This window comes from Setaria viridis, chromosome 1 (assembly GCF_005286985.2).
Source record: "Setaria viridis chromosome 1, Setaria_viridis_v4.0, whole genome shotgun sequence".
Classification (NCBI taxonomy): Eukaryota; Viridiplantae; Streptophyta; class Magnoliopsida; order Poales; family Poaceae; genus Setaria; species Setaria viridis.
The window spans coordinates 33926212-33939292 of record NC_048263.2 but is presented as its reverse complement, the minus strand read 5'-3'; the positions used below and the strand labels follow the sequence as shown (position 1 = coordinate 33939292).

The 13081-nt window shown below is 47.7% G+C and overlaps 2 protein-coding genes and 1 non-coding gene across 3 annotated transcripts; all 3 read right to left on the bottom strand.

Moving 5' to 3' along the window:
* Positions 1-2969: 2969 nt before the first annotated feature.
* On the bottom strand, positions 2970-3108 carry LOC117841757 (small nucleolar RNA Z247). Its single transcript, XR_004637346.1, has one exon. It is a non-coding gene; the product is annotated as a small nucleolar RNA Z247 (small nucleolar RNA).
* Positions 3109-3684: 576 nt separating this feature from the next.
* On the bottom strand, positions 3685-7271 carry LOC117856066 (uncharacterized). Its single transcript, XM_072291146.1, has 3 exons — positions 6630-7271; positions 4268-5062; positions 3685-4185 (listed from the first exon to the last, which is right to left on the bottom strand). Exons 1-2 carry the CDS (start codon positions 7227-7229, stop codon positions 4394-4396), a joined length of 1269 nt encoding a protein of 422 aa, XP_072147247.1. The 5' UTR covers positions 7230-7271; the 3' UTR covers positions 3685-4185; positions 4268-4393.
* An 868-nt stretch (positions 7272-8139) lies between these two features.
* LOC117866881 (bifunctional dTDP-4-dehydrorhamnose 3,5-epimerase/dTDP-4-dehydrorhamnose reductase) lies at positions 8140-12217 on the bottom strand. Its single transcript, XM_034751180.2, has 2 exons — positions 11642-12217; positions 8140-8873 (listed from the first exon to the last, which is right to left on the bottom strand). The coding sequence occupies exons 1-2, from the start codon at positions 12110-12112 to the stop codon at positions 8421-8423; spliced, it is 924 nt and encodes a 307-aa protein (XP_034607071.1). The 5' UTR covers positions 12113-12217; the 3' UTR covers positions 8140-8420.
* Positions 12218-13081: the final 864 nt, after the last annotated feature.

Here is a 13081-nt window from a genome sequence, read left to right as displayed (position 1 = left end):
TCATCTGCATATTTCTCTTGTGAGAGAATTATTCCATTCTGTATCTTGTTAACTTCGATGCCTAGAAAGAAATTCAAGTCTCCAAGGTCCTTGAGTGCAAAGTCTGTCTTCAATGCATCCAACAGAATCTTGGTAGCTGCATTTAAGGAGCTTGCCACAATAATATCATCAACATAGATTAACATAAATATGATAGTATCACCTTGATTGTAGAAGAATAATGATGTGTTGGCTTTGGCTGGTTTGAACCCCAACTCTTGGAGTTTCATACAGAGTGTATGATACCGCGCCCGAGGTGCCTATTTTAGTCCATACAATGCTTTCTCCAGCTTGCACACATAATTTGGGTGCCTCTTATCTAGAAAGCTAAGAGGTTGTTTCATGAACACTTCTTCCTCTAGAACACCATGAAGAAACGCGTTTTGCACATCCAATTGCCGAAGGCTCCATCCTCGTGAGACAGCTCTGGAGAGCACAAGTCTGATGGTAGCCTCTTTTACTACCGAACTAAAAGTGTCCTCGTAATCGATGCCGTACCGTTGCTTGAACCCTTTCACCACTGGACGTGCTTGTACCGATCTATGGAACCATCTGCTCTCTTCTTGATCTTGTAGACCCATTTGCAGTCTATCACATTCCTCCCTTGCTGTGGAGGAACCAATGACCAAGTGTTGTTCTTGTGCGAAGCTGAAATCTCGGTGTGCATAGCTTCTTTCCATCTTGGATCGTCGAGAGCTGTGGCAATGGAGGTTGGTTCACTAGCAGTCATGAGTAGACCATACCCATAGCGGACCGTCCCATTGGTGTACTGCTTGGGTTTGCGAATACTGCTTTGTAATCGAGTTGCAAGGCGAGTGGAAGGAGCAGCAGAAACACCAGGAGGAGTTGGTTCAGCCACAGCAGTAGCATCAGGCATAGCCGCCACATCAGATCCCATCGAATCCTCCTCAGAAGCAGCGGAAAGCACAGAGGATCCCTCCGCCCCCTGTGTGGCACCATCGGACATGGTAGCTGGTGTAGAAGATCCCGACGCCAATGCGGTGCGCGCTGAAGAAGACAAAATCGGGGCTCCACGCGGCAGCAGCGAGGTGGAGGGCGCATGACTCGATGGCAATCCGCCTGCTGCGCTGCCCAGACAGATGGAAGGTTCGGCTGGCAGCAGATCCTCCTCGTGACTAGCGCTTGTTCCCTCTGGAGAAGCACTATCTATATCCCCTAAAACAGGCAGAGATCGATCCTGCACACTTTGTGAAACATCAGCACCAGGGTTAGGAACATTATGCACAGGCCCTAGCAACGTACCATCCCCTAGCGAAGCAGGAAAAAGAGATGGTAAAAGAGAGATTTCTGTGCAAAGTTGAGAACCGGCATTTGGATTTAATTTGGCGAATGGAAAAATGTCTTCATCAAAGACAACATCCCTAGAGATGTAGATACGGCCGGAGCTGATGTCTAAACATTTGAACCCTTTGTGGAGATTGCTATACCCCAAGAAGGCGCATTGCTTGGATCTAAATTGTAACTTATGAGAATTGTAGGGTCTCAAGTTAGGCCAACAAGCACACCTAAAAGTTTTAAAGGACATATAGTCAGGCTGCATATGACAGAGTCGCTCAAGGGGAGTTTGGGAATGTAGAACCTTGCTAGTGTGCAGTTTATGAAATAGGTAGCAGCAAGAAAGGCTTCATCCCAATAATTCAATGGCATGGACGAGCGAGCGAGGAGAGCAAGACCCACTTCTACTATATGTCTATGTTTTCATTCGGCGGCGCCATTTTGTTGGTGTGCATGAGGACAGGAGACAAGATGATAAATCCCTACTTGATGAAAAAAGGAATTAAGCCTCTCATATTGTCCACCCCAATCCGATTGCAAGGCTAAAATTTTCCTGTCAAATTGGCGTTCAACGAGGCTTTGAAATTCATGGAAGCGTTGGAAGACTTCATATTTATATTTAAGTAAGTAGATCCAAGTAAACTTGCTGTAGTCATCAATAAAACTAACATAGTATTTATTTCTTCCAAAGGAATCACAAGCTGGCCCCAAACATGTGAGAACACGAGAGCTAAAGGAGCACTAGATTCACTAGATGAATGCGGATAGGGAAGCTGATGGCTCTTGGCCCTTTGACATGAATCACAAATTGAATGGGAAACAGACTCATCTAAGAAAGGTAAATTGTTCTTAATGACGACTTCACGAATAACACGACTTACTGGATGCCCTAAATGATCATGCCACCTCTCCATGGTAGGCTAGGAGGAACTGGTTGCATCGGAAGATGCACCAAAGGCATGTTTATTCTTGAACTTGAACGAAGCAGCTGGAAGGGGATAAAGGCCGCCTCTACACCTACCTTGAAGCAGGGTTTTCTTTGACACCTGATCCTTGACAAAGAACACGTGTGGGTGAAACTCTAGAAAGGCATTATTGTCAAGAGCAAGACGATGAACAGATATCAATTTTTTTATGTTTGTGGAACATGCAAGATATTTTTAAGAACAAGATTTCGACTAGGGGTATGGCAAATCGTGTGACCAATATGTGCAATGTTCATACCTGTTCCATTCGCAGCATGAATCTGCTCATTGCCTGTGTACTTGTCTCGGAGCATCAGCTTGTCCAATTCTCCTGTGATGTGATCTGTTGCACCGGAGTCACTCACCAGTTTGAGTCAGCACCATAGTTATTAGTTGCTGTTGCTGCTGCGGTCTTCTCTTCTGGTGGCACGAAATCTTCATCATAACGGTACCAACCGTTGACAATGGAGTGTCCATCCTTCTTGTAAAGCTGTCAATTGATCTTGGGCTTGCCGTTGGAGTTGTTGTTGAAGCCACCATGTGATCGTCCACCATTGCCGCGGCCACGGTTTGCTCCGCAACCACGACCGCCACCACGACTGCCACCACAGCCACAGGTAGCAGAGTTTGCTAATGACCCAGAGCCGCTGCCGACGAGATCCAATCGCTGCTCAAAGGCAAGCAGTTGGGTGTAGAGCTCGCTGACCGAGATCGGTTCAACGCGAGCAAGGACCGCAGACGCGATAGGATTAAACTCCATATCGAGCCCGGTCAGTATGTAGGAGACCAGTTCTTCATCATCGAGAGGTTTGCCGGCGCTCACCATCTCATCAGCAAGCGCGCGCATCTTGCCAGCATACTCCGAGTTCTGCATGGCTTCTTTCTTCATTGTGGCTAGGGCTATCCTGGTGTTGACAGCCCAGGCCCTGGTCTGGGAGGAGTACATCTCCTCCAGTGCCGCCCACACCTGGGCGGCAGTAGTGTGCGTCGCAATCTGGGAGAGGACATCACGTGATAATGATGTAACAAAGTAACTGAATACCTACTGATCCATGGCTAGCCACTTGACATAGTTAGGATTCGGTTGCTTGACGTCCTTGTCACCGACTTTGACGTCAATCTCCTTCACAGGTGCCGGCATGCTGTCGTCGAGGAAACCTTCGAGCCATGCTCCCCGGAAGGCAGGAAGAATATGCACTTTCCACTTTCCACTTTCCACAGGACAAAGTTGGACTTGATGAGCTTCTCAGTGATTGGACGGCCAAAGGGAGCAGGAAGCGCTGAGCCGGACGCCATGAACGAGGACGGGATAATTAACATTGTAGATGTATTTATAAAGGAAGGCTCTGATAACCATGTAAAGGTTAGGAAGTGTTCTCACCTCCCGTAGGAGGCCGCGTGAATGTATTTATACTGGCTAAGAAGAGCCCTGGCGTGACGATTAGGCTGGGTTTATTATAACAGCCTGACATATACCCTAACAACTCGGTTGTACCATGACGCAACCTCAACTAAGGTCCTGTTTGGGAGGAGGGGCTAAAATTTAGCCTTGGGCTAAAGTTTAGCCCACTCAAATAAAGAGGCTAAAATTTAGTACCTAGGGTGTTTGGATGGGAGGCTAAAATTTAGCACCTAATAGTGAAAATGACTACCATGCCCCTGCTTTTCTCCTCCCGCCCGCGCGCTGCCCCTCCCGCCCGCTTGCATGCATGCGCTGGCCCCCCTCGCTGGCCCCCCTTGCATGCATGCGTGCTGCGCTAGCTGTGCTGGCCCCCTCTGGGCATTGGACCATTACGAAACTCCGGTAGATGGTACTTCGTACCCTTGTAAGGTGCTAGGTAACCGGGATGGTTAGGATACCCCGAATCAACTAGGTAAAACTTGCCTACAAATAAAGGCAGACTTGTTAGGTAAAAAAAACTAGAGAACATATAGGCAAAAAAACTATCGTATAGAAACTAGTGTACCTGTAGGAGGATGTGGAAACTTGTCACCGTATTTTTCTATGGCATCACTGAACACTCTCATATCATGGACCGATCCAGGCCATCCACTAACAACAAATGTAAACCTCATGTCGAAGTCACAAATAGCTAGCACATTCTGTGAGGTATACCCGTGCCTCCCTGTATATTGCATGACCTTTCACTTGGCACCACAACTGGAACATGTGTCCCATCTATAGCTCCTATACAGTTGTTGAAATACGGAGCAAACCGAGGGTTGAGTAATCTCTTGTGCACCGTCTTAAATTGAGGGTCGAGCGGCCTAATATTATCTACTGCTAGCTTAAGAACAGTGCCTAACACTTTGTCGAACGTACGGCTTATTGTCTCCAACGACCTCACAAATCGATCCTCAACTTGCCTAAGTGACTGCGGTGCACCAAGTATCCATAGGAACATTCCTAAGGCCTCCACTGTTGACATATCTCGAGTCCCTCTCAAACCATAGGAGTCAACCAATAAATCATGAAGTTGATGAAATAATGGGCAACTCATCCTAAACATGTTATAACAAGAGGTCGTATTTGATAATGTTTCGTTTACCCATTCAATGCCCGTCACTGTTGCAACCCTCCTTGGAGCTTTGTGTATGTAAGATTCGTAGTACATACCGAGGGTTAACATCATTTGGACGAACTCCCGATTCCTCTTACGACAGTGCAATATGAGCTCCATAGTTTCATCTTCACTAGATAATTCTTCCATAATATGATTATCCTCATCATCACTTGAGAACTCAGTTGAAGAACTAGCATCCTAAATCATAAACAATGCAAAAGGTTAGTACTATTTCATCCTAAATCAGGAACACTACTCATTTTATTCAAACAACATGGTTCAAACACAAACAACTCAGTTCAATCAACTCAATCAACTCAGTGCAATCAACTCAGTTCAAACACACTAAGACAGGAAAGTAGCAAACAACTCAGTTCAACAGGGCCTAAACTAGTACATCTTGTGTTCCTCGCACCATCTCTTCAAGAAAACCAGCCTAGCTTCAGGACTTGGGATATTGCAGAAGAACTCCCTGTGCATTCCATCTTTAAAAATGCTCAGGCAAGCATAGTACTCAACACTATCAGCAGCACCACCACATTCTAAGGCCAATTCTTGACACTTCTTCAACTCTGCTCTTTCCTGCATCTCCTTGCTAGTTTTGTCGTCCACCTTCTTCTTCAGTATCTTGTGGTGCCTAGCATCAGATTCAACCCATTTATGCAACATCTTGTCCATAACCTGAACCATAGGACTCTTGGACTTCTTTCCAGGACTTGTGGCAGTGGACCTAGTGCTAGTACTACTAACCCTCTTCCTGCTATTAGTACTAACTGGGCTGTCATCATAATCAAAAGGGAGCCCCTGCTCTCCGGGAAGTTCTTCATCTTCTTCTCCAGGTTCTCCATGAAGTTCTTCATCTTCTTCTCCAGGTTCTTCATCTTCTTCTCCAGGTATGAAGGAGGTAGACCCATCTACTACAACCTCATGGAATATCTCCTCTAGCTGGTCCATATACTCTGGAACACCATATCTGAACTTTTTACATTCTGATTTGGGAACCTGCAAAACAAATGCAATGGTGGTTACCTTTGTGTTTTTCTACATAAGACAGGAGCACATAACAGTACCATTTGAAGCTGTGACTTACCTTTGTGTTTTTCTCCCACCACCAATCTGGAGCTGTGCAGCACCATTTGAAGCCCTTCCCAAGCCACTTTCTGTCTGCAAGCCCCTCCAGAAGGTGTACAATGTTTTCAATCCATGTATCCTATTCCTGAACTACCTCCTTTTATGTCTCAATCCAGTTGCAGCAAAATATTTTTCTTGCACTATTTTGTAACCTCTTGCGGACATGGTAGCTTTGTGACAATTCCCTTCTCTAATTTGCTCAACGCACAAATTACAGAACAAATGTGTATTTGGTTCTGACCAATATGCCTTGTCATAGGTAATCTAGTGCAAACACACAAGGATATGAAAAAGTCATACAAAAAAGCTTAGCCACTCTTACTAGCTTAGCTACTGCTGGATTACTCATACATATGGCAATGAATCAGTACAATCAAATGAATCAAATGAATCATACAATCAAATGAATCAGTACTGCTGGATTACTAGCTTAGCTTAGGTAATCTACTTGAATTACTCATACATATGCCGCTGGGTTACTAGAAGGATCAGGAATCAAATGAATCAGCAATCAACATTCAACATCAGACTAGCAGGAATCAAATGAATCAACATTCAACATTCATACATCTGGCAACCTCTGGCGCAATTCAACTCATTGCATACAACTTGCAGTTCAAGTTTAGATAATTACCTTTGAAGAGCCAGGAAAGATCACTTCGACGCCATCAGCAACCTCTGGCGCGTTTCCTTCGTCAGCATACAGGTAACCTTCGTGGTCACTGCCTCCACGTCGACGACGCCCACCCACACGTCCACCGCCGCGTCCACCGCCGCCGGCAGCACCACCATCAGACGCGGAACCAATGAATAGGTTCCTAGTCACGCGCCCACCACCTCTGCTACCGCCAGTGCCGCCGCCACGGATTGCACCGCCACCTCTGCTTCTCGCGGCGCCGCATCCTCTGCTCCCCCCGGCGCCGCGAACCTTGCTCCCACTTGCGCCGCCACCTCTCGTGGCGCCTCCTCCTCTGCTGTCTCCGCCACCATTGTGGGCCACGCGAAGCCCGGGGGTGCGAGCACCGCCCCCTCGAGCAACTCCGCCGTCCTCACCCCGGAGGATGTCGGCGTACGAGCTGAAGGCGGGGAACTCGTCGACCTGGGAGTTCAGATCCAAGGCCTGCATCCCGGATCGTGGTCCTTGATACGAATCCGCCTGGGAGTAAAGGTCGAAGGCGCCGGAGGGGAAGGCCGGATCCGGCTGCGAGAAGTGGTCGTCGCCGTGGCCGTCCATGACGACGCGCGAGTGGTGCTTCTGGATCTGAAGCTAGAGCGGCGTGGAGTGGGGACGCCGCCGCCACGCGTGGTGGGGAGTGACGGACGGCGAGGAGGCGCGGCTGAGGGGGCGCGGCAGAGGGAGCGGCGGTGGGGTGGCGACGCAAGGAAGGCGGCGGGGTGGGGAAGAAAAGGAGGGCGACAGAAGGGGCGCGGTGGAGGGAGCGGCGGAGGGGCGGCGGAGGGGCGGCGGAGGAGCGTCGGCGGAGGGAGCGGCGTAGGGAGCGGCGGAGGGAGAGGCGAGGGGGGGCGCGGCGGAGGGGGCGCGGAGGAGGGGGCGCGGCGGAGGGAGCGGCGGCGGAGGCGCGCCGGCGGAGGGAGCGGCGGAGAGGGCACGGCGGAGGGAGCGGCGGAGGGGGCGAGATCCAGACGGGAGGGAAAGGGAGTGGTGGCGCACGTGCGGGAGTGGGAGGAGAGAGGATGGGTGCGGGGTACCGGTGGAAAAATGGAGGAGGGGGACCACTTTTAGCACTTCTAGTCCATTTTAGCATCTCTTGAAGGGCTAATGGATTATGGGGGGCTAAAATTTAGCACCCCCTCCCAAACACCCAACGGGCCAATGCCACAGAACTGATCATTACTGAGGAAACGCAGCTGCCCATGCCACAGCCCACAGAACTCATCATTACTGAGGAAATGCAGTTGCCAATGCGACAGCCCTCCTAGTTCAAAACAAAAAAAAGCCCAGAACTTATCATTACTGAGGAAATACAGTTGTGCAGTCGGAAGATACAACCTCTCAGAAAAAAGTACTCGAAGCACTGAAGCATACCTGCAATGCAAGCAGCCCATACCTACATTAGCTAGGAATCCAAAGTCATTGCCAGATAAAAGTTTGCAAATGAAACAGATCGTGAGCTACAGTCACATGGCACAACAGAGGAAGCTCATCAGTCCATTCCCATCGTATTGATAAGACCCCAGGAGGCATATAAAACCTGAGTTAAATTACACCTTGTCTAGCTCCGTGTTATAATCTGACCGTAAACAAGCAGTATGGCATGACATCCTATGAGAAACCTATCTGCTTCAAATACAATGCGCACGAAACAGGGCGTGCTTATTGATGATCTCAGTAGAGAAAAATGTCAATTCAGATAGAATAAATAGCATCAACAATTCAACAAACAGTCGTGTGCAGCTCCATCTCTCAAGCCTTGGGTGTCTTCCGGTTCGGCTCGAAAACGTATTTGATCAGCGACTCCTTGATTGACAACAGCTCCGGGAACTCATTCTTCAACTTGGTTTGATCGAGCTCATTGTTGCTCCTGGGTGCAACTATGACCTTCGCTTGCTCCTCCAAGTTGAAGTTTTTCCAAGAGAAGCTTGGGTCGATGCAGTCTCTGTACATCTCTAGTATCTCATTGTGGCTCACCACACCAGGATTTGTGAAATTCCAAATTCCAGTGAGGTTCCTCTTCGCCATTTCAATTGAGATGGGAAGAAGTTCATCCAATATTGTCATTGAGTTCGGGATGTTGACAACCTTCTCGTATCTGGTGATTTTGGTAATGAAATTACGAGGATTGGAGAGATCCGATGAAATAGGCATCCTTACACGAAGGGTGCATACATTCTCGTAGTTCTTCAGCAGTTCCTCAACCTATGAAAATAAATGTTAGGTTCACTATGGATGGAATAACTGCTCTATCAATCTAATCAGATATAGGGACTAACATGAAATACAAATAATGTAGAAAAATAGCATGGTAACATGCCAACATTATCTCTATCTAATATTAAAGTGCGGTTGTTTCTTCCAACCGTCGTGGTTGTTTTGCAAAAAAGTCCCTCAACTTTTTAATCAACCCGCAATCCTTGGAGTAGTTCAACTGTCGTCATATTTTACAAAAAGCCCCCTAAACTTTCATGGAATCAACCTGCAGTCACCGATGATTGGTGCTTGACTGCATGGATTTTGAGGAGGCCTGTAGAAAAGGAAATGCTGCCAAGTTGCTGGTTTAAGCTCAAGGAGGAAGGTGGCGGTGGCTTGGGTGCTTGCGTGTGATTGCTTTGGTCGTGGAGGTTAAGGAATAGAGGAGAAAGGATAGGAAGTGAAGGTGCTTCGGTTCGATTCAAAGAGGAGCTCCTTGGAATATTGGAGTAACGAGAAGAGGATAGAAAGTGTTGCAGTTTTGCTTGCTTGAGGATTTTTTGAGAAAGAAGAGAGATCGAGAGGACGAGAGCTGAGGAAAATTGGAGTGAATTGGGTGCCTACTGTTGCTGCTCGAGTGGGGATCAACCAAAGGAGATGAGGTGGTGAGTTTAATTGGGGAAGAAAGATTATAGCAAAGAGAATCAGCTCAAATGTTATAGCAAGGAGAAGTAGCTCTGTTTCTGCTGAATAGCTTCGTGTAAAAGAGAAGCTGGAGAAAGAGACGAGCAGGCCGGGGTGCGGCAGCCTGCTAGGAAGGGAAAGAAATGAGCGGCAATTTGGGGATTAAGTAATGTTAGCTATGTTAGATTTGGTAAGAGATGGAGTTCAAAAAAAAATAGACTATTATTAATCGAATTAGATAGCAATGGGATTAATTGGCAGAGCTGTAAAATAATATGGTTAGCAAACAAGGATTTGTTCCTTGTTCAATAGAATAAAAGAATAGTAGGTCATAAATAAGTTACCACATGAGTTTTGGGACATGTTTATTTACTGGACGAGGGGTGGGTGTGCAAATTTTTTCTCACCCGTTGCAACGCACGGGCATATTTGCTAGTTACAAAAGAAATGAGAAAGGCATAGTTTCTTCCTCAAAACATCAAATGGGTTAAGTGTGCGGTAGAATGACAACTTTTGGGTGCACTAGTTGCATGCCTCCCAGTGTTCTACTCTATCTAAAAGTTAAATCATCATGTGAAAAACACTTGCACTTCCACGTTCCAATGCTCGTGTTTGTAAAGTATAAAGAAACAGAGATTATAAGGGCCCAGCTAACATATAGACACCTTTTGCTTTGCAATTAAGAAACTATTTTCCAAGATTCAAGCTCATGGCGTTAGACTGCTCAGATGAAAGCAAAGAGACACAGTAGTCAACAAAATGCATATCCTAGTAACATTAAGCAAACTTCAGTGATTACTCAATAATCTAAAGTCTGAATCAGAATGTAAAATGTTAAATAACAAGGTTTTGGACAAAAATCCTTGTTTTCACACTATCACGTCAGCACTTCTATCAATAAAATTTTAGGTGATTTCATCCTACAAATATATTCACTGTGTTAATTTATATATGCTATTTCTAATCTATAGTATTTGAAACTTACGTTTTTAACTATCTCCTTTGGGTGAAAAATACTGCCATTATCCAGAGAATACATATTGCATTAGCTTTGGGTAGTTGGAACTCAAAACACACTTGAGAAATTTAATTTATAAAAAATCAACAGTCTTCAGGATTTCCTTAAGACTTAGCAGGAACTGATAGGATCATATCCTGTAAATTCCACTCTAAACTCAGCTAGCTGCTTCTTAGTGTGGATGTTAGCCACAAGATGCAGGTGCCATACCATTGGACAAGCCACTGTTTGGAAAGAAACTACAGTTTGAGAAAACGAAAGCAATTATTTAGATAAGACGAGGTGTGCCTTGCAGTGCAATGCACCATGTGCAATGCAAACAAAAATGTAGCAAGGGATATCGCGAACAATTACTAATGCTGTACCTAAGATGCTTACTTGTTCAACCTATGTAGATATGTCTTTCATTTTTTTTCCGGTTGTTGTCTCAATTCAGATTATAGAGTTTTCCTCCAGATAAAAGGTAAACCTCACATGTATTCAAATTAGCACAAGATGGGAGTATATCTTGAGGTGAGCATCTGCATTTAAATTAATGACGACCTCCACAGGTCTATCTGATCAAAATGAAACAAAATTTCTTCTTGGCCAATCTCTGCCAATGATAGGATACAAACACAAATACAGAGCACCCTGGCAGGATCCAAACATTTATCTAGTAAGGATGGATGGTGAAGACTGGACCAGACTGCTCTGTGAAGTCAAAACAGACTCTAGCACATATTCGAAGGTTGTATTCGAAAATGAATTATAGTTTTCCTAAAGTCAACCGAAGCTGAAGGGCAACGCGATCAACCATTCCGCTGACCAAGATGCACAATATCATGTACTATCTTGTACAGACTACACCAGATCCAAGTGAAAGCAACCTTAAGCATAAGTGCACACCAATTGAACTCGAACTAGCACCGAAAACTGAGCTAGTGGCAGCCCCATTTTCTCACTATGATAATCGGGACGACCATCCCAGGTTTTGGGTAAAAATAGCACCGATCTATTTGTACTTTCCCATTTGGAGGGAAACTTGAGCATGTAAAGCTACCCCAAAGCCAGAAGAGGAGAGAGCAATGCATACCATGGCCTTGGTCTTGGAGTAGAACGATCCTACGAAGTTGGGCGTGTCCTCCTCCTTGAAGCCTACCCCGGAGCCGAGCGGGTGCGCGTCGTCGTACTCGAAGATGCACCCGGTGGCGTAGTTGATGAGCACGAGCCCGCGGCCGCGGCAGACGTCGGCGAGCGTGAGCGTGCCCACGACGTTGGCCCGGACGGTCTCGGCGCGGTGCGTCTCGCACCAGTCGACGTTGGGGCGGCCCGTGACGCCCGCAGCGTTGAACACGTGCGTGGGCGCCGCGGCGTCGATGTCGGCCTCGAGCTGCGCGCGGTTCTCGAGCCGGCCGGCGCCGTAGGCGAAGGGGATCCCTTGCGCGGCGCAGAGGCCGCCCAGCAGGCCCCCGATCCAGCCCGTGCGGCCGTAGATGAGGAACTTGAGCGCCGAAGCGGGCGCGGGCGCCTGCTCCGCCGCCGAGCCGTTGGTGGCGACGCCCATGGCGAGATCCGGGCGTGGGGGGGCAGCGGCGGAGTGGTGGCGACTGGCGAGGTGAGCTGAGCAAGCTGAGGGCCAGGGGCTACAGGGGAGAGGATCAGAGGGAGACTGGGATTTTAATACTGAGGTGAGCTGATGCTGTCAGTCCCGGGGCGATTGGGCTGGGACCTGGGAGTAATGGGACGCGAACACTGACGGTGACGCACTGACGCGGCAACACAGCCTGGTCCTCCACCGCCACCGTGCTTCACGCTGGCCGGTCGTGCTTCGCCCTCGCATGATCTCGGAAAGAACGGGCATCCACCGACAGGTGCAAAACAGTTACTGCACGACACGAGCTCTGACAGAGAGCGAAGCCACTTTTACGAGCTTTCGCCTTGGCGAAGTGATTCAAGTTCTCATTTTTCATCATTTCATGTAGCTGCTCAGCTGCTTAAAAGAGCTTTGCGATAGGTTTAACGGTGGCGGAATTAGCGAGGACGCGGTGGGGGTTTGTCCGTTTACTTCCGAGATCTTCGTTATCTGGAACCCGGGGAACGGGGGGAACCGAGCGTGGCCACGTGATCCCGTGGCCGGAGATGGGCGATTAGCTGGGGGGCGTCGGCGATGCCTTGCACTCCATCATGTGCGTGATCGGACCGTGCCGGGCAGTCATGTGCGGCTCATCATGTGCGTGATCGGATCTTTCTTTGGGCGTTCGTGGCTAGTCGGGCATGTTAACTTACACGGCATGCAGTGTGTTTCAGCCATGTTCTTGTTCTCTTTATTAATTCTTTTTAGATCAGGCTCGCATATATTTGCGGTCCTTGACTGACTGCACTCAAGTCGTGCAATACTTTACTGATCAGGCCAGCGTTATCCGAAGCAGGAAGGAACCTTCCAGCTGCGCTGCGCTGAGTTTAAGAATCTGAACTTGTAAGCCACGATTTTTACAAGTCTTCGAGATTTTTTTTCGAAAGACAAGTCTTCGAG

Bases quoted from the DNA above. Each gene is read 5' to 3' on its own strand.
- LOC117856066 (XM_072291146.1), bottom strand. From the start codon at position 7,229: ATGGACGGCCACGGCGACGACCACTTCTCGCAGCCGGATCCGGCCTTC. The intron at 5,063-6,629 runs GTAATTATCTAA...TTTATGATTTAG, and splicing joins TCTTTCCTGGCTCTTCAAAG to GATGCTAGTTCTTCAACTGA.
- LOC117866881 (XM_034751180.2), bottom strand. From the start codon at position 12,112: ATGGGCGTCGCCACCAACGGCTCGGCGGCGGAGCAGGCGCCCGCGCCC. The intron at 8,874-11,641 runs GTATGCATTGCT...TTATTTTCATAG, and splicing joins ACTCCAAGACCAAGGCCATG to GTTGAGGAACTGCTGAAGAA.